The sequence below is a fragment of the Marmota flaviventris genome, chromosome 1 (assembly GCF_047511675.1).
Source record: "Marmota flaviventris isolate mMarFla1 chromosome 1, mMarFla1.hap1, whole genome shotgun sequence".
Lineage (NCBI taxonomy): Eukaryota > Metazoa > Chordata > Mammalia > Rodentia > Sciuridae > Marmota > Marmota flaviventris.
This window is the reverse complement of record NC_092498.1, coordinates 36,577,520-36,601,032: the sequence shown is the minus strand read 5'-3', so window position 1 is coordinate 36,601,032 and position 23,513 is coordinate 36,577,520. Positions and strand designations below refer to the sequence as shown.

General features: G+C 35.4%; 1 protein-coding gene across 5 annotated transcripts in view; it reads right to left on the bottom strand.

Moving 5' to 3' along the window:
* Positions 1-1,530: 1,530 nt before the first annotated feature.
* The window catches only part of Glcci1 (glucocorticoid induced 1), an 89,876-nt gene continuing 67,893 nt past the window's right edge, over positions 1,531-23,513 (bottom strand). For 2 of the 5 annotated variants that reach the window (XM_027952795.2, XM_027952796.2), the window contains exons 7-8: positions 10,829-10,949; positions 6,783-9,665 (exon numbers count right to left, since the gene is read on the bottom strand). In XM_027952795.2, the coding sequence (XP_027808596.2) occupies positions 9,320-9,665; positions 10,829-10,949 (467 nt within the window). In that variant the 3' untranslated portion in view covers positions 6,783-9,319. Of the gene's footprint in view, positions 2,902-4,984; positions 5,036-6,782; positions 9,666-10,828; positions 10,950-23,513 lie in introns of those variants that run through there. The other 3 variants (XM_071612588.1, XM_071612598.1, XM_071612591.1) reach the window with 3 other exon arrangements.

Here is a 23,513-nt window from a genome sequence, read left to right as displayed (position 1 = left end):
GCTTTCTGTGCTGTGACAAAATACACAACATAAATAACTTATAAGGAGGAAAGATTTATTTTGGCTCATGGATTCAGAGGTCTCGCCTGTGATCACTTGACTCTGCCACTGTGGGCTTATGGCACTACAGTATATCATTGTGGGGCGCACATGGCAGAGGAGATCTGTTCACTTCATGGCAGCCAGAGAGCAAAAAGAGAGGCAGGAAGGGGTTGGGGTCCCAAGATCTCCTTCAAGGGTATGGCTCCCCCGAATGACCTAACTTTCTTCCATTAGGCTCCACCTCCTCAAGTTTCTACCACATTCATAATCCCACAGGCTGGCAACCAAGTCTTCAACATAAGGGCCTTTGAGAGATGTTGGAGATCCAAACCAAAACAGTGACCAGACCCCTGCCCTCAGCATTGAGATTTATATCTTCTATTCTTTGCCAATTTAAAGGCAAAAACCTGTTGTAATTTGCATTGCTTTGATTACTAGTGAGGCTAAGTATTAATTTTCATGTTAATAACTTCCTTGATTTTCACCTTGACTTTATGTTATAAATTATATAAAACAGCCTGTTAAGCCATATCTGCTTTCTACTGCAAACTGGTTGACAGATGGAAAGTGAGAAGGTGGTACAGGCAGAGGAAAGAGGACAACTGTCAACAGTTCAGCAAAATGAAGATTGTGTTGCCTCCTTGTCTTTTACTAAACATTACAACAGGAATGTATGCTTGTTTTATGAAAAAAAAACATCAAGTATTTCAAGAGGGCATACAAATATTGGGAAAGCTCACCTTAACTATTCCTTCACTCACCAGAGCAAAGTCCTTAGTTGCCTGTCTTCCTTCCAACCTCTGTATCAGCCATATTCTATCTCTCCTCCCCATTGTTTTCCCACAGGATCTGCTACACTGTCCAAGACTTAGGAGAGTAATCAGGACAAAGACTCAGGGATTTGACTAGGAATAGCTTCTACATACACAGCTCCTAGGCCTTGCTCCAGGGTGGTCCTTGGGAAGGGAAGTAGAAGAGAACACACCAGGTGTTTATAATCAAAGAGGCAGATGAATGGAGAGTCAGATAAGATTACCCTGTCTGCCTTGATTCCAGTCCATATGAAAAATGGCAGGCTGTTTATTGCAGCACATGAGCAGTGTCCTTTGTTAACTCCTGTCCCTCGAGTGTAGCTCTTTTCCTTTACAAAGTGGAATAGAAAACCTAAGAAAAGGTTGCTTTTCCAGCATGAACCCTTCTCCCCCTTTGGCAGGTCCTGGTGGAGCCCTACATCCACCTTTTATCCACCTTGCTTCCAGACAGGGGTTTGAAATAACATCCATCACTTGCAGGGCCAGACCCAATTCTGGCTAAAGGAATGTCATCAAAGTCGTGCTTCAATCAGATGCCAAGAGTGAGTGTAGTGTGAAAGGGAACCCATTCCTTGTTATCAGAAAATCTTTTGGAGGAAAAATGATCTAATTGTTCAAATTCTTAGTGCTAAGAAAATGGCTGTTAAGAATGAGAGAAACCATCATGACACTGATCTGGAACCTTTGAAAACATTTATTTTCTTTCTCCTCTTGGAGAGATGCAGATGCCTATGGAATGGAATAGGACATTTTAGAGCCAGTAGGTCATCGGACTCCTGTAAAGTAAAGGAAAAAACAAGACGTTAAAGCTAGAAATATTTCTAATTTTCTTGAGAAATTCTGTCCTTACTCCTTTTTGGCTTTAAGAACTGATCACCTATCTCACTATTTCTTGTATCCTCTTCCACAGGAAATCCTTTTCTCCAAGGATTTTAATTCCCAGTCCTCCCCCCGCCCCCTCACACTGGATTCTCTTAAGTTGTTTCATGTTAGACAAATTAAGTTTTAGGTTTACACAACAGAGACAGAATATCATATGAGGTGTTCAAATTGCAAAATTTTGTATTGGAAAGTTTTATTTGAACCTAGTCCAAAAGGGCTTTTTTTTCCTCAAAGTACCCATTCTAAAACTGCAAGTCTCATTTTCTGGACCCAGAGAACAGAATTAAATAGAGGGCTTTGGGTAACATTAATGGTAATAATGGGTATATGTGTTTGGAGGAGAAAGCTGCTGTATGTTTTAGTTCTCTAACACTACATAACAAATTTCCCCTCAAATTTGTACCTTAACACAATGTGTATTATCTTACACAGTTTCTGAAGGTCAGGAACTCAGGAGCACAAGGTATCATGATATCGCAGTCAACTCTGGCACAAGGTGTCATGATATTGCAGTCATCACAAGGCTCAGCTGGGCCTGGAGGATATTTCCTCATGGCTGTTGGCAAGGAGCCTTAGTTCCTCGAATGCTGGTGATCAGAGGCCTTCACTACTCACTACTGGGGCTCTCCATTGACTTTCTGAGTATCTGCACAATATAGGTTCCTCTGTAGCAAGTGATCCAAGAAAGCCAGCACACCCAAGGCAAAGCCAGTCGCTTCATCACCTAATCTCAGACATGACATCTCATCACTTCTTTCATATTCTATTCATAATAAGCAAGTCTAGCCCACACTTAAGGGAAATTAAGCTTTGCATCTTGAAGGGAGGGGTATTAAGGAAACTGTTTTTAACACAATTATGTTTTATTACAAAGGATATTACAGAGGATACAGAGGAAGAGATGCATAGGGCAAGATATGGGGAAAGGGACACGGAGCATCCATGACTCTCAGGAAACACCACTGTCCAGCAATCTCCACATGTGGAGCCATCCAGAAGCTCTCCCAATGCTGTCTTTTTGAGTTTGATGACAATTTTATTACATAGGCATGTTTTATTTTTTTTAATAGTCTGGTGAGGAAATCCAACAAAGTCTGTCTATTTAGATTCTTTCTGGTCTTTCTTGTGTGAAGTACTCCTTCTTCTAAGGCATAGGGCAGGACCCCTGTGGAATGAGAAGGGTCTTATTGCCTGTTCATGGCAAAGGGGGGGGGGTCAGAGGATTTCTTTATGGTTAGCTTCTAGAGTTTCTCTGACTCATTTCAAGAGAGAGGAATTCTAGTTTCTTTGGCCTGACTTACAGAGGAAGTTATGGGCTAGGAACCATGGATAAAACCCCCCAAATGTCTATCCTATCACAGGTCACCTCTGGGTTTTTCAATAGATCCCTTTCATCAAAGGGGTATACAATTCAACAGATAACACATTATTAGAATCCCCTCAGTGACTAATAACTAGTATAGTTTATCATCATATTGAAAGACTGTGTCTCCTGAGGCCATTCAGGTTCCCAGGCTTTCACATGATTGCCTCAAGTCCCAAAAGCAGAAGTTTCAGCAAACATGCAGCTTCACCCTGTCAGGCAGTTGAGATAATAGCGGTCAGAGACAATGTCATCTCCTTCTCTGAGCCTCTTTTGAGGTGTTAATATTGAATCTCTCTCAATTCAAAACCCGTTTATTTATACTTTTGCCTTTGGCTTCTATTTATTCCTCCTTCTTTCCATTAACAACCTTTTTCACCTTTGAAAAAAACATTAGCTGCAGCTATTGTGCTGGTCTAGAACCTAGGCAGCAATACTAGTCTAGCAAGTGCTTCACTCTCAGTCCACTCCCATGCAGAAGAATAAGGTTAGTGGGTACAGAACTAGTGAGCTATTTCTGCCTCCAGGCAACATGGCTGCATTCACCATTAACCCCCATTTTGCCAGATGCAGTGAAGATACAACCCATACCCATGAGGCCCTTAGGAATTCTGACATAGGTTTAAAACCACACTTAAAATTTCTTGCTGAGGAATCATCCTTACTTCAAGTACATACTGTTCTGTGGCAGTATATATTTTCCTTTTCAGGTGATGTGGGGGAAAAAAAAAAGACATTATCATAGTTACACCAGCATCCTTTTCCAGCATTTCTCTCTCCAAAGTGAGTTCCCCTGTCCTCCACATTCACCAGAAAAACAGTAATAACATCTAGTGGGGACACTCCTCTAGTACCTCTCAGGCCAAGTGTGTGAGAAGGTGGAAGCCAATCCTCCATGCTGTTCTCTCTCCACTTTAGGTGATCTACTCCTAAAACTGTTACTCTGAGGATGTCTCTCTGCCCAGAGTTGAATGTTATGAGCTATAGAGTGTGTTCTTTGGTTTGAAGCAATGATGATTGGTGGTCTAAACTCAGGCAGTGTCTTCTGCGCTGAGTCTTCTTAATGTTTGTATCCTTCACTGGCTAAACAGCCCAGTCTGGAATTGGTATCTATTCCTGTCAGGACCCCCCTGGGGCTAACAACATCAGTCTCACTTGCCAGCTCTGATGAAGGCCTTCCCACCAAGGAAGCTGCACATAGCCATCATGTCTTTCATCCCTTTTGCTGGTTCTTGTTGCAATTTTGTGTTTCAAAGGTTGTGAGAGGAACATGTCTAGATTCAGTCCACTTTCACTGCTGCATCTCCCACCATGTCTTCTGATTAAATGAACCCAGGAGCCAACTTAAAGTGACAACACAGGGATATCTGCTTGACAATTCTTTGGCAAGTTCTTTTGGTGGACATCTTAAATGTACCCCTCAAATTTCTATAGGGCTGTGGCTCACATGGGCATTTCTTTAATAGGCCAGGTTCTCATTGCTTTCTACATGACCATGTGGCCAGGTCATTGGCCACTGCTTGTAAGTCGGTGAAGACCCCCAAATGGGTCTTCAATTTTTCAGCATTTTATTCAGTCTGCCAGGTTATTTTTGGCTTCTTTAATCAGGTGGCATTCTCTCAAATAAGTTGTTGTCCATTTACCTTGGAACTGTCATCCACACAATAAGCAGCTCATGGTCAGTCAGTTGAGAGCTACTGTGGGGTACTGTCCAAATGCTGAGAGAATCCAGCAGTTTCAAAGGGAGTTCTAGGATCATTCCTAGGGGAACAGAGGCTCCCTTCCCAGATCTCCTCCCTTTGTTTCTTAGGTAGCATGATCTTATATAAACCATTTAAAAATTCTCTAGTCATGAAAATAATCACATATGATACCAGCTACTTACATCTAGTCTCTAGTCTGCTCTTTAGTCTACACCAGAGGTCAGCATACTTTTCTGTGAAGAAACAGGTAATAAGTATTTGAGGTACTGTGAGGCAGACTCCCTTGCAATGACCTGTCATTGTACACTAGAATAGCTACAGGCAACAGATAAATGAGTGTGGCTTCAGTCCAGTAAAACTTTTATTTGCAAAAATAGGCAGCTAGCTGGCTTTGGTCTATGGGCAGTAGTTTTTCTAACCTCTTGTCTAAGATACCAAGGTTTTTGGAAGTCTATCATACTCAATGATTTTTGTCTCCTTACTATCAGAATCTTGTTCCAAAGTCATTCATCTAGATGGCACAGCTGTCCAGCACACCACCAGCATGTCTCCACAGCTTGAAATTCAGTAGTGAGATAACTACTGGCACATTTGAGATTTAGGTGGAGAAAAAAAAAAATCAGGACATACTCCTTGTCATGGGAAGGAGGAAGGAGTGTAAAGGAGAGTTGGCTTGGTACACAAGGATAAAGACAGTGCCCTCATTATGTTTAATCACTGAGGTGGAGATGAGATGAAGTCTGGGAGGAGGGGTTCTAGAACTGTGGGGCCAGGCTATAGCATCGAGATTTTGTACTAAGTAAAGCTTCTGCCATTACAGAATCCCTATTCACCAGAGTAAAATACTGGTAGTGGCGGGGAGGGGGGTGAGACACTAGACTTGTGAGTACCAAAGATGTGGTAGAAGGTAGGAGCTGCCCTCAGAGCCAACAGGGAATATGTCAGGAAGAATGAAACTTCAGTGCTAGTTGCATCTCAATGTGGGATGGGAGATAGGGGCAGGGGGTAAAGGTAACTCCTTGGTCTGCAATGTTCATGTATATACTTCATGTGATTCTTTTTAATTAGCATCAGTTACTTAGCACTGAAACATATAAGTAATTTGGCCTAATTTATCCTTTTTTGATTCTTAAATTTTATTTTGCAAAACACTAATTTCCCAGGGCCATTTTTATTAAGCTTATTATGCAATCTGAGTATAAGGGTGAAAAACTGCACTTTCCTTCATGTTCATTTGCAATGAGATTTTTTAATGGGACAAGGTAATTTCCTGCCTAAATTATATATTATCCTCAGGAAGACAGCTGATAAATCACACCCTTTAACTTACATTTTACTTTTCTCAAAAACATAGCTACTAAGTAGTCATTTCTAAGTTAAATTTAGAAACCAAATCTTATCAATGTCTTTGATGAAATGTCCTTTGGCAATGAACAGCACTCTGCTGGAGAATTATTTCTTAAAGTTATTTTTTGCTGAAATTGAATGCTACCCACATGGATCTCATGACCCTATTTGGATAGCAGGTTTAACATCAACCTTCTTTTATTTTGTAAAGCTTTTCTCCCTCTTATTTTGAATCTGATAAGAATTTCAATTTTATTGCTACAATTTTCTTTGCAAGAAATGTACAACTTCCTTTGAAGTGATTTCACTGAATTTAAACTCATTTCCATATGTTCTTAGGTATAAAATAATAATATAGGGAACAATGTTTTTTCTATTTAAGGAATTTACAGTTGGGAGCATTACAAAGGCATGGAACTCGAGACATCTAGCTTCCTACCTTTTGATGGAAAATATGCAAATTAAATGTTTAGAGGAAACCAAGTTAAGAGAAATTGAATGCATGTGAACACCCTGCTCTAAAGACACAGGCCAAGAACTGAGTGAGCATTAACTACCCTGAATACTGCCATTACCCTGAGCTGTGGGTAATGTGCCAACAGGCCGTCCTGCCAAAAGCATATGTGAATGATCCCAGTTTTACTAATAACTTTATTTAAATAAGACACAGGAACTTCTATACTGAAAAAATACAAAACAGAAGCCACACATTTCCTTGTGTAAAGCCATATTGTATGATAACTCGAATACTGTTCAGCGCAGTGGCTAAAATTAAACAGTACAACTATATACAAAATTTAAACAATTTCTGACAATTTTCTACAGCTGGATGTAGGATACATTTGAGCTCAACAACTTCTGGAAAATTTACATGGCAAAGCACAAGCTTTAACACATTTGGTTCAAAACTTTAATATATGCTAAGAACAAATGTACAACACAATATTTAGTTTCTCATGAGAAAATAAAAGCACATCACTATAAATATCGTACATCAGATTTCATCACGAAAAAAGCATATTCAGTCCATCTTTCTGAAATTGATAGATACTATTGCATCTTATTTGGACAAAGCAGAGCATAAGATCAACACATCATGTAATGCTAAACCAGATATCAGAAGTTAAATGGAGCTCATATTTATCTTACGGAACTAGCAATTCTCCCTTTAACCATAATCTACAAAATATAGTATTTTCATCAAGGCCTGAGATTATTAGGGTTAAAGGTGTCTGCTGCTGAAAAGATTGTTTTAAAAGGTTCCCCTGTGAAAAATGGCAAAAGTAAACTGAGTCTTTTTCTCCATGACAGTCTCCTACAATATAACACTGACTAATTTAAAGGAGCCAAAATGCACCTTCAGGAGAGAATATTACTGCAAACTTTGGTGGAAAGAAGAGAATTGGGATCATGACAAAATAACACATGGACCACACATACACACAAACATTTACATATACATATAATTTCTTTGAAAAAAAAAATAATGGTGTTGCTTTCTTTTCTATCATCTCATCCTTCTTCAACCTTCTTAGCAAATAAAGAAAAACCGAGGAATGACTGAAGAAAACTGAAATATTCCTTTAAATATAGGCACCTTGTTCCCCCCTTCTTCTTAAGAAAATATTGTGCCACACACTTTGGGTGCAGATAAGACAACTCTAGGTTTTCATAACTGAAATCAATGGAATAAAAACACAAAGCTTCCTTTGACTTTTGGATACTTTCGTTGTGCTGCAGAAAACTGTCTGAAAGTCAGGTTCTCCCACTGACTGACCAGGAATATCTAGGGCTCTCTTCACACTTTACAGAAAACTTATTTCAAGTCTTCAAGTTCAAGGCTACTTACTTGGATATATTCTCTACTTCACATATCCAAAATATTAACAAAACTATTCATGATAGTATTATGCAAGGCTTAAATTAGCCTTGAAATATTGCTTTTGTAAGTCACCAAATAACCTGCTTACTTAGGTGGCACCAATTCTGAGACCCAAGTATTTTCTGCATGAATGCAACTTCATGCACCTCAACTGCTTGAAGAAACTAATAAACAAAACTGTGTCACTTTCTAACCTGGAAATTAAACAATTTCCAAAAGAGAAACTAAGCATAAATATGCTTTCAGATAAAAATGGTAGCAATTATGACCCTGATGGCCAACATAAAAAACCTCAATCATCCCCTGTGAAACTTCAGAACCCTGTTTTGAAATTAAACCTAGACCTTCTTGTCTTTAAATTTCATCACACATAATGTGGAATGTTTATGTACAATCTAGTACTGAATACTTTATCTGCAACATTGTAACAGTCACTAACTGAGCAACACCCAAACTTTTAATTAAAACAGCCACATTTACACATTGGAACAGTGAATGCAACAGTTGTTTAACTTGTTACCACATGACAAAAGTGATGTCACACCACAGATTTGCTGGTTCTCCTCATGTTCACCCATGTCCAGGATCATCATTCTCCTAGGGTTGAATGCACTTCTTATTCTAAGAATGTGGAATGTAATGAGGAAAGGGAAATGCATAAAATAAGGAAAGGCAAGAGTGATGTTCCCTCTTTAGCTTTTTAGCTGTGAAATATTTAATATCCCAATATGATATACATTCCAAGTTACCTGAGTTTAGACTTCAACTGAAGTACCTGAAGCTAGGCCATAGGGTGGGCACTGTGCAACTGTTGTGGCCATTTTTTTTTTTTTTTTTTTTTGCATTGTATGTATTACAGAAATTAGAAACAAACACCTGGATCGATTGTAAACATAATCCTGAAGTACAGTATTTTCCATAGGACAAAACACAGCAAGACATTTTCTATTTAGACAGGCAACTTTTTGATATAGAGCTTATTTATACTGAAGAATCTGGAACAACACACAGGACACAGTACTAATCTGTCAAACATACTATGAAATGCATAGTCTCCACTTACACGCTGAATGACATACACATTTTGCAAGCATTACTGCTTTCCACAAAAACTGCTGAATAGGAGTTCCGTCCCTGCCAAGATCAGTGTTAAGAGATACTTTATGATGCTGATAAGTATTTTGTTGTTGGTGGTGGTGTTCAGAAAGTTTGTCACTCCATGCAGATAAAAGTCTGAGACCTTTTCCCAGTCCATGGAACATGGGGTGGAGGCCAGCTCCCCCTCTGCTTAGATCATCACATAGTTCTGAGCAGAGATGTGTTCCTCACCCTGCAGTTCCTGCAGGAGCTGCTGCTGCTGGGATGCCTGCTGGACAGAGGTGTCTAGGGAGCCTGCTGTGCTGGTGTCATCGGAAAGAGACGTGAAGGAAACCCGGGAAGAGAGCTGCTCAACGGTCAGAGTTGCCAGAGTTGAGCTCTGGCCAGAGTTAGGAGAGTTCTTGAGCATCAGGTCGGAAGCAGGTAAGAGAGGGCCTAGAAGTTTCACAGGACAGAAAGCTGATCCAGTTGGGATGAAATTAACCTTGTTTTTGTCAGGACATGAAAAGAGAGGGGCCGAGAGAGGCTGACGAGACCTAAAACCATAAAACAAAATTAGGTTTATGATCACCAAGGAGTTAAGCACTTTCTGATTAAACTGGAATTCTCTAAAATGGCTAAAATGTGAATGGCAGGGAATGAGTTAAGTGTACAAAGAGGAGTAAACATCTTCCATAGCACAAGTCAGCTGGCAGATATTCATGTGCACAGCACTGAAGTGATATTTGAGTTAAAACAACTTTCAAAAGGACTGGGCAGAGAATTTTTTTTTACAGAGATCATTAGAGTTTGTTTTCAATCATTTAGGAATGTGGAAAAATCGTCTAAATTATAGTTGAAGATTGTGCAAGGTTAGGATAACCTTTTCTGTATTTTTAAAAGAAAAAAAAAGCGTGGGGATAGAGAAGCATCTTTTTGTTTTTCTCCATCTCTAGACATACTCCAGCTGGCACAGATCGGGGAGAAAAAGTTTCAATGGTCTCTCCAAGAGCCAACCACCCAGCAGAGGAGGATCCATAAGCCCTTCCTCTCCTATTCCCAGAACTAAGCCATCAACTCCTGCAAGACCCATCTCTATCTCCTTTTAAGTTGCAAGGGTATAACAGCCTTCATTAGGCACCTGTGATGGGACAAAAGGACAATAGTCCAAAAGCCACAGTCTTCTTCTGAGCTATTCTGCCCAGGTTTATAGCATGAACCTCTTTTTTGAGTTTATTTCTAATTTATACATATTAAAATTTTAAAAAAAGAAAAAAGAAAAACCAAATCTGTGAAGAGAAAGTTTGAATTCATGAATAAACAGGCTAGAAGTGTCTCTAGGGAAGGAGACTTTCCCTCTGGCTTGTGGAATACACTGTGTAGGCTAGTCATGTGTGCTAACTTTGCTCTTAAATGCCTTTTTGTCAGGCACCTAAATTAATACAGCTGTTGAAAGGAAAATTCTTAAAGATTAAAAATAGAACTTTTAGGTAAGAAGCATGATTTTCCAAGTTTCTCTGCACTGGCTTAGACATCCCCAGCATAGACTTCAATTCTCCTTCAACAGTATCTCCCTTTGCCTATTTGAATCTTTTTTCATAATTTGCTTCAAAACACATTATCAGCTGGATGGAGTAGTTGATTCATCAGTAATCAACTGGTCTCAGTAAAAAGCTTCACAGCTTTGCAGAACCCAGCTGATAGAAAAGACATTACTTACGCCATTTCCTCAAAGACTTTCACTCGCTCACATCCCTCTGGGGGCTCCCGTTTGAACATGTAGCTGTTGTTTGGTTTGGGAGATGAAGCATACTTGGGTAACGGTGAGCTACTCCCACTGTCTGTAAATTTAAAGCAGTTATATTAACTAGTGATTGAAAGTTCTTTTGAATTAAACCTGATTTCCAAACAGCCTTCTGCACAGTTTATACACTGCTCCCCCTTTTCCTTTCACCACAGAGCCTCTTTTATTGTAAAGTTATATCTAACATCCTTGTGAAATATATTTCATTTAAATAAAAATAGAAATATGCCATAAAAAACAACATAAAAGGAAGATGCTTTGGTCTGGAAAACTACTTTTTGAATAAAGTAGAGCTATGATACTGAAAATAAATATACTATCTATTATGTACTTCAAAAATGTAAATGTGGCATATATATACAATGGAATATTACTCAGCAATAAAAGAGAATAAAATCATGCCATTTTCAGATAAATGGATGGAGTTAGAGAAGATAATGCTAAGTGAAGTTAGCCAATTCCAAAAAAACAAATTCTAAATGTTTTCTCTGATATAAGGAAGCTGATTCATAGTGGCGAAGGGAGGGGAAGCATGGGAGGAATAGACAAATTCTAGATAGGGTAGAGTGGTGGGCAGAAAAGGAAGGGGGCAGGGGGTTAGAATTGATGGTGGAATGTGATGGTCATCATTATCCAAAGTATGCATGAAGATATGAATTGATGTGAATAAACATTCTGCTGAATAAACATTCAGCATTCTGCTGTCATATATAAATTTTAAAATATTAATAAAAAAGACATGTATTAAAACAAAAATTAAAAAAATGTAAATAAATGAGGTAACATGTATAAGTCATACAGAAGGATTATAACAGATTATAATAATACAGCATTCTCTATATGCTTTCTGTTTTACCAACTGAAATGAAAAATTTAGTATGTGTAATATTTTAGAAATATTTTTACTAAACACCATGAATAACATGTGGAGAGAGGGGGGAAAAAAGGCTTATAACACAAGTCTTCTTCCATATGCCCATCATAAAATAGGTAATTTACTCAGAATTTTGTCTTTAAAATGCCTATAAAAGGGCTTTCTTAGCACAGTTTGCATTTTAGCTACTAAAAGACATGGGAAATCCAAAAACATCTCTACCTAACATGTTTCCCTCATAATTTTTCACCAAAAAGAAAATGGTCTATTCATGAAAAGCTGTAAAACCTATATGCAATTCTCCCTTTCCTATTTGGCAAGGGATTTTGGAAATTCAAATCCACCAAAATGTGTCATTAACGCTGTAAGATGCCAAGTAGTAAAGTCAGTAATGTATTTGTATAAATCTAACAGTCCTATTTAAACAAATTCTGACTTAATGCAAACCAATTCCCACTGCTAAAATATCAAGTACAAGATCAATGGGGATATATTATTTTCATCTATTTTGAAAGATGGCATTACCATCACAATTATATTAGAATTTTGGTACATTGCTTTAGTTTAGAGTACAGAACAAAGTCCAGCAAAGTTCAGAAACTCAGCAACAGGAACATTTTTATCATCATTAATAAGGTATAATATATGATTTGGAAATAGACTCTTGGTCTATTTTCCTAAATAATACTTTATTTATATTTTCCTAAATAATACTTTATGTATTCTCAAGACTAACTAGCATCTATTTTAGTCTTGAGAATACAGATGAGTGCTTAAATTTGAGTATGGCTGCATCTCTAGCTGGAAAATCAATGCCTGAAAAAAACAAGGCCACATTTTCAGGAAAGCTAGAAAGCCACATAGTTCATCTATCACTGTCATTCATATCCTATAGATTATGCACGGGAGTAAATAGAATGAAGCCGGTTTCTTCATATACCATTCAGATTTGAGGATTTTCATATATCCAACATTTATTCTGTATCTTGATTAGATAAATGGAAGAAAGAAGGGGAAATGTGATTTTCTCCGTTAGATCAATACAAAACATGAGTCTGAGTAGGGGTCTGAATTTGATGTTTCTATTTGAATGAGGCTAGACAGACACACTGCTCAAAAACTGGTGTGAATAAGGTCCTGAACTCAATGCAATATCCAAAATATACCTTGACCTAATTTTACTATCTAGACAGCGACAATTCATAAGAAGGAAATAAACTGGATCAAGAATACAAGAGTATGTCATAAGAAGCCTCCATGGAGATTACAACTGAACACAGCACAGCCACACAGTATACAGAATCAGTAAAACCCTGTGCTTGATGCCTATCAGCAAGGGTATGACCATGTCACTAGTCAAGGATTCACTCAATTATCATGTAAGAAAAATTATTTCAGTCAGTTGCAGTCTTCTGTGCTCTATTTCTTCTTATTATAAGGGCTATTTAAGTTTTATTATTGGTTTCAAAGGATCTTCCCAGAGTTGAAGCTGCAAAACTAATAACCTTTTTCATAAACATTCTAAAATGAAACAATTTTTCTTAAACTTTTTTTCTCATTCTAGAGATTACAAATATATTCTTTTTAACAGAGCTGTACCTACTTAACCATTCTTGCTTTAAAATATCCATTTGGGAGAGGGTAATTAATATTAAACAAAACAATCAGCCTAGACAAATAGTATTCAGTGCTATTATATTATTTTGACTTTTCAGTAAAAGAGCATTTGGTTATCTGTGGACATTTAAATTTGTTTGGGGGTCTGGAAAGACAATGCTTAAAAAATATTTTGAGGATATAAACAAAGATCTGTTAAATCTGGACTTTGCCCCTCAGGTCAGTATATAATCTTAGTGCAAAGAGGAATGAGGAACAGAGACATGTAGTTTGTGGCTTTATCATTTGTTGAATAGTTGTGTTACCTTGAACACAACTTGCCTCTCTGGATTTATATGTAATTAAAGCAACCATCACACATGAATTCTAAACTTCTGTGATTTTTTTCTTCTTTAACAGTTTTAACATACTAAGGAGGAAAATTGTATCAAAATATTTTTTTGCTTTACAATGTGGAATGCTTTAAAAATAACCTATATTACCAACCTGTTCTACCAATTCCATACATGAATGTATAATGAATCACCTATTCACTTAAAACTGTATTAAATATCATAATTATATTTCAAATATTCTAAATATGAAGTAAGCATGCCTTCTCAGGAGATTCAAGATGAAAAGTCTCAGTAATCTTAATTATATGACTTTCCTATTATCCTACAGAGGAATAATGTGTGTTCATAACTAGAAATAAAATTGAGATTAAGTTAAATGTTACTTTATGGTCTTATAACATTATAGCCAATTGTCAATTAATAAAATTAAATGCAATGAACATGCTTATTTACATATCTTTCTGTATTTACAACAGTCTAATTTATATTTGTAACAGAATCATGAGAAAATCAAGAGCATGGAAACATTTCATTGATTATTTTATTATAACAGATCATACTTATGTATGTGTACCATATTTATATTAAAATATAAGTAACTTGTAAATATAACTTGTAAATATTTTTAAACATGATAATGAATTAAATCTTGGGAGAATTAGAGAAGTTATTAAATTTGAAATTCTACAAATAAAGAATAAATGATGTGTACTTTTATGGCTTAAAAGTTTCTGAATGAAGAAACTTTTCAGAAATGGTCTTTATTATTTCTCATATATTACTAGTCTTCATTATTTCTCATATATTACGTCATGTGATCTACAATTCCTGTATTAAAATAATATATATATATATACTAAGGTTGATTATATTTATTATTTATGTAAATAGGTGTGTAAATTCTTTGTCATGGTTATATTCAAGCCCTAAATCTTTAGATGTGCTTCATCTCTATCAAATTAACAAATTAAATATGCTTATTCTAAAAATAGCAAGTATAATTATACAATGGTGATTTGTAACCCAAATTCCACATTATTAAAACAACACAAGATGTTTTAGAAGTAAGAATATACAGCCGTCATTCCTAGGAGATTCTAATTTAATTAGTATTATGAGGAAATGCTTCTTTTTTTGCAGGGGAGTTTCCAATTGCATCTGATATACAATCAAATTTTGAGAATCAACCATGAATATTAAGAACACTGGTTTGGAATCAGGTTACCTTTTATGTAGATGTAACTGCATGATCTACAATAATCTCAAATTTTTGATCTATAAAAATGGGAATGGCTACTGATATATTAGCTATAAAAATGTGTACAGAAAGAACAGTGTCTGAAAACACAGTAAGTTATCAATAACACTGTACTGGTAGAAATAATACATCCTATCAAATTTGCAAATTTAAAAAGGCAAACCTTTCAGAAATTAAGTACCTATTCCACTCTCTTGGCAGAAATGGGTAAAAAGAAAAAGTCATTTTCAATGGATTTGCACACTCTATTCAGTTAAGCAAAGATAAAATTTTATTTCTGGCAGGAAAGCAAAGTAATATTTGGAGTACCAGATTCTTGTGGTTTGCAACTGCCTAGCATGGACTCTGTGGGCTTATGATGGCATCCTGTAGTATATAGAAATCTATCATCCTGAAATTAAATTCAATGCCTTAAAGCATATAGAGAAATAATTTTATAATATACACAGCAATAACCAATAGTATGGAATTCTTATTCTAGCTTTCCCAGGTAACTGACTGGGAAAATGAGAATAGTGTTCAGCCAACACTGTACTCAATGACATACTAAGAGTATAATAAAAGTATTAGTTAACCAACAGAGTTAGATTAGAAATATGATTGAATAAGTAGGGACCAAACAGAATTACTATTCTGCTGCTAAAATTACTTATTTTGCTTCAGGACATGAAATTATCAACTGTACTGAGGTTTGATGGCTAATGAAATCAGGAAAACCACACAATCATATAACGCTTCTTAGCAACAAACTTTTAGAACCAGGTAGCATTACTAACTATATCGAAAGGCCTGCAATTTCTGCTAACTCTAAAACCAAATCATGATATTACATGTAAAGAGAATTTAACAAATAGTCTCCAAGCTTTTTGTAAAACTTCAAAGTTAACCCTTTATGAGAATGCATATTATTTCAAAGAGACATAGTTATAGCTAAGATCGCTATAAGATCAACACTAATCAAAGGGTAAGGAGAAAAAACCCAAAATTATAATCTTTTGCTACTTATATCTTTTGAACTTCAAGTCAGGTTATTTTTAGTGGAACTCAAATTACATTTCAAATGTTAGGCCCATTAATTAAATATCATGGAGGTGTTTTATATTTTAATCACTTGTCATTCTTTTTAGTATTAATTTAATTGCTACCAGTTCACAAATTAAGCAAATTATGGTTGCTCTTTTGTTTTTGCATACTGATAATAAGACACTGAACAACAATGTTGATTGTTATCTCCAAATCTGACTGAGTCCTTGATATGCTAAGGACTCATTCTGGAATGATAGTTAAAAATGAAAGAAAATCACCTTATTGAAGATAGTCCTTCAACCCATTTATAGACTAAAATTATGCCTCTTTTAAATATAAATCACAATAAAACTAATTAAACTAAAAATAAATTGCAAATTATACCAAGTATTTTATATCTTGAGAAGTAATGAATTTAAGGAAGCCTAGTAAAATCATGTACTATAACCTTAGTTTTTATATTCTCAAACTTTTTAATGAAAAATTTCCAGGAACTTTGGTTTTAAAAAAACTCAACATATTATTCATATAAAAGTCTCCTAAAATATCCTACAGGGGGAATAAAAGAAAAAAAAAATCTAATAAAAGTCTTACTACAATTGTAAATGTTCATTTAAATATTTACTGAGCACTATATGCAAATAGAAGACAAAAGAAAATGCTATAAATGTCATCTTAACACAATGTTAGATATAACTCAGTATTTTTAAAAAAAATTGCTAAAGGGAAATGGTATTATAACATCTTTGAGCAGACATCAATGAGGAATCTTAAACTTACCCTTACAGTCACCTTATAGCCTATTCTTTCTCCAATATTCTCTACCTTACTAATGGTGGTAATCATTTTCCACCATTCCCACAAGGTTTGTCAGAACCTTGCCATTATATACATCTCCTTCTCCTCCCTCAACTGATATATCTTAACAGCCACAAAATGCTTTTGATTCTTTCTCAGTCCCCTTCCTCTAATTCCTCTGCCCTTGTTACCTTTCCTCATCTTTGCCCTACATCTGTGGCCTCCTAAATGAAGTGTCTGCTAACACATGGCAAGAAAAGATGAGACCATTTATTTTTTTATTTTTAAAAGAACAAGTACACTTTACTAGCAAGTTTATGTAATGAATTTACACATATATAACTTAGAAATATATGAACTTATATTAGGAGAACCCTTGTCAAAACTGATGACAAGAGTGTGTAATAAATTTTTAAAAGCTTGAAAATTATTAAAAGAGCACATTATCTTGCTCTTCTTTATTTTATCTTTATTTAAGTAAAGATAAAATAAAGTTTATCTTTACTTAACTCCACTTCTATAATTCCACCTGAATTATGGTTCTCAAATATTAAACTGATCATGTCCTTTAGCTGACAAAGGATCTTTCTTGGCTCTTCATTTCTCTTAGTAAGTTCTACAAGACCCATTGTGAACTACTAGCCTACCTCTCCACTCTCACTTTTTTCTACTCCCCACCTTTATATGCCTATGCTCCAACCATACAATTTCTTACTATTATCTCATACCAGGCTCATACACCAGGCTCTTTCACAGCTGAAAGTTATATAAAAACTATTCCTTCTGCAAAGGCAGTTAAGATGTAATATGAAGTTCCTACAGAAGGTCGTTGTTAGCATTTGAACTCCACAGAAGTTAGGAAAATTAATTTCTTTAAGCTGCAACTAACCTTTAAATAAAAATATCATCTACTCATGGGTTTGTGATAACAGGAAATAACAAAAGTAAAATCATCTGAGCATACTTACTCATAACAATTTTATGAGGTAACTATCCCCAATTTACAGTGGAGGACATTGAGATACAAGGAGGATGAGAAACTTGTCCAAGGACACATCATTAGTAAGTGGCAGAGCAGGCATTCAGCCTAGGACTGTCTCAGAGTCAAGAGTCATTACCATCATGCTATCTACTTCTCTAAGTTTTGATCTACCTCAAACCTAGTGTCTTGATGAGGATAAGAGGAGACAGCTAGATGATCAAGTTCCTTCCTGTCTAACATTCTGTGCTTCTAACTAAAAGCCTACAACTTGGGAAATAGCTTCACTGAGTTGGCCTCCTATTAGTATCACAAGGAAACACCTCTACGAGCCTATTTTTCTTAGAGGAACACAAAAGATAACATGGAGAAAAAACTTCAGATTTTCTTTTCCTTTGAGTTCACATGTTATTATTTTCTCCCCAGGCATGATTAAGGTGTGTGTGTGTGTGTGTGTGTGTGTGTGTGTGTATGTGTGTATATATACATTAGGTCTTAGTGAAGTTATTTCCTTTCTTCTAATTTCAACTGGATTTTTTAAAATTCTTGGCTTCTTTCCTACCAAAAAGTACCTATCTTTATCTATATATCATAGCATAATATTTGTCTATTCTTTATTGTTTTTATAAAAAGATTTCATACTCTTCATGAATATCAAAAAGCATAACACACATAATTTAACAACTTAAAGAAAAAGACACTGGATCGGGATTGTGGCTCAGTGGTAGAGCGCTTGCCTAGCAAGTGTGAGGTACTGGGTTCAATCCCCAGCACCACACAGAAATAAACAAATAAAATAAAGGTATTGTGTCCATCTACAACTAAAAAAAAAATTTAAAAAAGAAAGAAAAAGACACTGATGTTTTCAACATAGTCACTTAAGATGTATCCTTTTATTTTAAAATATGGACATATTATGAAAAAATGTCTCAATCTTCACTCATCACTACACCATGCTAGACATTCCTGTATTTGCTGAGAATGAAGCAATCAGCAATATTAGGTTAACTGTTTTTGCTATAGTTCACTTTCTGGTAAACGGGTAACAAAAGATTAAGTGAAATATATATGCAGAATGTTAAAAAAAATTGGCTTCCTTATAATCTAAACTCTGATCTATAACAACTAGAATTGAGTTGTATACTTATTAAGTAGTTTTGAATTATGAATAATAACATCCACATAGAGCTATCACATTATCTGTCATGGGTCCAGTTGTTGAACCACGCCTTTATTGGATGCTTATCATGTGCTGTCAGATCCTGGAAATGTATGTACTAGTACATGTCATCTTGAAAAAGACAAATAGGGAAAATGACATTAAGAACATAATTCTTGAATAGATCAGTTTTAACCTATTAATAAAAATAAAACTCTTGCAAAACTGCAGAATTTTTTAAACAACTACTTAAAATCAACTATGCCAGAGATCAATGATGAGTGGCATGATGAAATCTAGATTTTGTGGCTTTCCCAGTGCCTATTTAACAACTCCTTTGTTGGAACAATATCTTTCCAGTTTGTAATGTTATAAACAATAAGCATCACAGAACTAAAATGAGACAATCTTTTGATAAACAGATCCAGGTTCAAAAACAGTGATTTTTCAAGTACAGTCACTAAAAGAGGTGTATCCATCATCATATTTGTTTTTATAATATAAAACATGAAATGCCATAACCTCTTAGTTAGGCTATCTAGAAGACAAAGGGCCAAAACACAGAAGGCAAAATTAAAAAAGGCTAAGAAATCAAGCCCTAGAGATAAATACAAATAGGGTTGAAATGTACATAGAAAAGAATAGGAAGAGGTCCAGCATGGGCAATTATGGTTTGGATGTGAGGTGTCGGTTCCCCAAAAGCTCATGTGTAAGACAATGCAAGAAAGCTCAGAGGTGAAATGATTGGGTCATGAGAACCATAACCCAATCAGTAGATTAATCCCCTGTTGGGATTAACTGAGCAGTGAGTGAAGGTAGGTAGAGTATGGCTGGAGGAAGTAGTTCCAGGGGGGCATAACTTTGGGTTATATATTTTGTATCTAGCAAGTGGAGTCTCTTTCTCTGTTTCCCGATCTTTGTGTGAGTCACTTCCCTTTGCCACACTCTTCCTCCTCACCTCAAGTCCTGAAAAATGAAGCCAGCTATCTATGAACTGAGACCTCTGAAACTGTGAGCACCCAAATAAACTTTTTCTCTTCTAAAATTGTTCTGGTCTGGACTTTCAGTCATAGTAGTAAAAAATCTGACTAAAACATAGGCTATTTCAAAAGTCTGCCTGGGATCAGACCTAGACCTTGAAAAGACAAGATAAAACCCCTATTTTTTTTCTTTCCTGGGACCAAGGACCATCTATATTCCTAACACTCAAAGTTTGATAATATTTATGACATTAAGTAGGGTTATTTTCATTGGCTTGGGAAACTGTCCAAATAGCATACACTGCTCCTCCAAGAAAACACAGTTTAAATTTCAAGTAATCAATTTATAGACTCTTAGAATACAACTCTCAGTAGTTGGCCTAAATAAAATGATTCCATTTACTTCAAGATTACAATAATCAATGTTTCCAAAATATCTTGCACAACTGTAGAATTTTATAACTGCCTATGAATTGTGCTAAAGATCAACAATAAGTGGTGTACTGAAGTCTAGATTTTGTGGCTTGCCCAGCACCAATCTGACTACCAACAAATAACACCCATAGAGCTGCTAGAAGAACTAATTATGACACTGCCATTAGTATTATATAATTTTTTTTTGTGCCTTGTACTGTGGGCATTTTGACGAGGAAGGCCACCTCTTAGGGTACATTCAGAAAATGTCAAAGATGAGATCTCTTATTATGGATCCCTGAGTTTTTCACACAGAGCCACAGGAACCACAACTCTTATTAGGTTGGTTAGCCTGGCAACTATACACATGTGACCAGGCTACTTTCAGTCTTTAAGTTTCTGGGAAAACCTAGGAGAACAAACAAAAATAAAATAGAATGACAACAACAGTAACTACAAAAACAAAGCAAAAACAAACAAAAAACCAGAAGACAATCCCCACCTGAAATAAGTCTCTCAAAATCTATAACTTTCTTAGTAGTCAGAGTGTTTCTGTCCTGGCATTGCAAATGATACAAAGAAAAAAACCAATGTGCTATTCAACTAAAATTATTTAGTCTCAAATTATACATGACTCATGGAGAATATATGATAGAAATAGGCAGAAATAATGTTAGCAAAGTCAGAAAAAGTCTAAGCATATAACAGATGAGTACCAGAAAAATTATCAGCTTACCAGCACATTCCTCATTAGAACATACATTCACCATGGCTGTCCCTCTCACCTCCTGTGATGTCTATCCAAGCTTTTAGGGGTGTATGACAAGCCATTCTATCAAAGAACAAATTTCTTATAGCAACTGCAGAGTAAGTAGGTACTCTAAATTGATCCTAGTTGACTACAAAATTATACCATTCATTCAGTTTTCATAGTTGATGAAAACCAGCAAGAAAGTTATATAGCTTCTACTTTTTCTTTACTGGAAGTAAATAAAAGAACAACTTATAATTTAGTATAGAAATACAAATCATAAGACTGAATTAATATTTTAAAAGCTCCCAAAACAAAAACGTCAATCCAGAATTTAAACTTTACATAGAGAAATCATGAAGCAGAGACTATTCTACAGTTTAAATGATAAAATATATATGCTCCAAAAATTGTGGAATTGACAACTCTTTCCTTTGATTTTTAGTATCCTAAACATAATTATATTATGCATATTATTTGTTTATAAAGACTGAAATCACTTATACTTCTTTGTTTCTTCATTCTTCACTATAGTATGTGACCTACAGTAAATGCTCAACACATATTCCTTAAGTAAACTAGAAGTAAAAACTTAGATTAAAAACATAAAGTTCTACTCCCAATCCTAAAATGCATAGGCATGTATATATGTACATATACATACATAAAGGCAAAAGATGCTATTTTAATTTTCGCTTTGATTTGCTGAAGAACTAGAAATTTCACATGTAAGCCATAAATTTTTCTAGGGAACAGTAATATCGACTTGATCTTAATCACAAGCAATGCCTCTAAGTTAAGATATCTTAAGAAACTGATGTTATGTTATAAGGCTTTAAATCCCAAACTGAGGTTGTCTTATAGAAAATGGAAAAAAAAAATATATATATATATATATAAAATTCTTCTGAGACCTATCTCCATAATTTTTAAAGAACTTAAAAAAAAAGTGTCAGTAACACTCACCACCCTTATTGTTTACTGTGTACCAAGGATTACACTGAATACTTTGCCATAGTATGTCATTTAACCCCCAAAAATGATGAGATAAGTATTATCACCCTATTTTACTAAGAAATATCTTTAAACTATCAGGAAAACGACTCTTAGCTTTAGGAATGATCTGAACCAGCATTCACATTTTAAACACTGAACAAAAAATTTAAAAAAGGAAGAATAAAAAGGTATCCACTAAGGGCAAATAAATAGACATTGAGGAAAATACACAAAGGGCAAAGTCTTAGGAAAATGTCTAAGTTGTCTAAGAAATGATCAGGATGTAGATCATTAGTTAACTAGCAGGAACTATGTAGACCAGAGAGAGAAGTTTTGGATAACCTGCAGAGGAAAAGTAAGTATTTTTTATTTTTTCCTGAAAGTACTAGGGAAATAAATAGGTAATAATAATGATGATGATTTTTATAGTAGCAGCTACTATTTACTGAATCCCTGAGAATTAATGTAGGTTTTATGCCCAAAACTTCACAGAATTCAAATGTACTCCTGTGTTGTTTCAAAGCCAGTGCTGTCCTTAACTTGTATGTTATAATGTCTCTTATAAAAGATCCTGGTAGGTCACATAATTATACCATCTTATTAAAAAAAACATAAATCTTCAGGAAAAAGAGATGTTAAAGAACATGTACTGCTTGAAACTTAGATCTAAGTGAAGACCTTTTCTGAGCTACTGAAACCATTTATTTATTTGCTTTCTGGACATAGTCACTGGGAGGCTCTAAAGGCAATCCCACAACCAATCAACCAAAAAGAAACTCATCTATCACCATCCTAACACATTTCCTTATTTCCTTTTTGGTTCAGAATCTCTCAATTATCCATACTATTATGCATAAAAACAAAACAAAACAAAAACTCCAGAATTAATTGTCTAGTCTCACTATCACCATTATTTCTACTTCTAATTTTACCACAATTATAAATGATAATAAGTAGCAAAGTAGGCCAACCTGAACTGTACTTATCCTTTCTACTGGTATGAAAAAGAGTTTGAGAATCTGTCATATAGACCATTTTCAACATTTCCCACCTACATGGCCTAAAACCAGTTTACTCTATATAACACTTATATTTATCTTCAAAGCAAACACTCCTACCAGAAGTAAGGTTATTTTTCTTAATTTTCCTGTGAAACATCCACAGTAAAATGGTTGTAAGTAGTGATCAGAGTACCACAGCAGTGAAATGACAATGTCCTAGTCTAACATTCTAAGAAATGAAGACTTCTCACTTGAAGTAAAGAGATGTCTGAGATAACATCAATACACTCATAATGGAGGAAGGGGCTCTACGGAGCTTCAGTAACAAAAGGGTAAAGAAAGAAATCAGAAAGCTGTTGAGATATAAATGCAAAGCACAAAGTCCCAAGTAGCTTCCATTTAACATCTCAGAG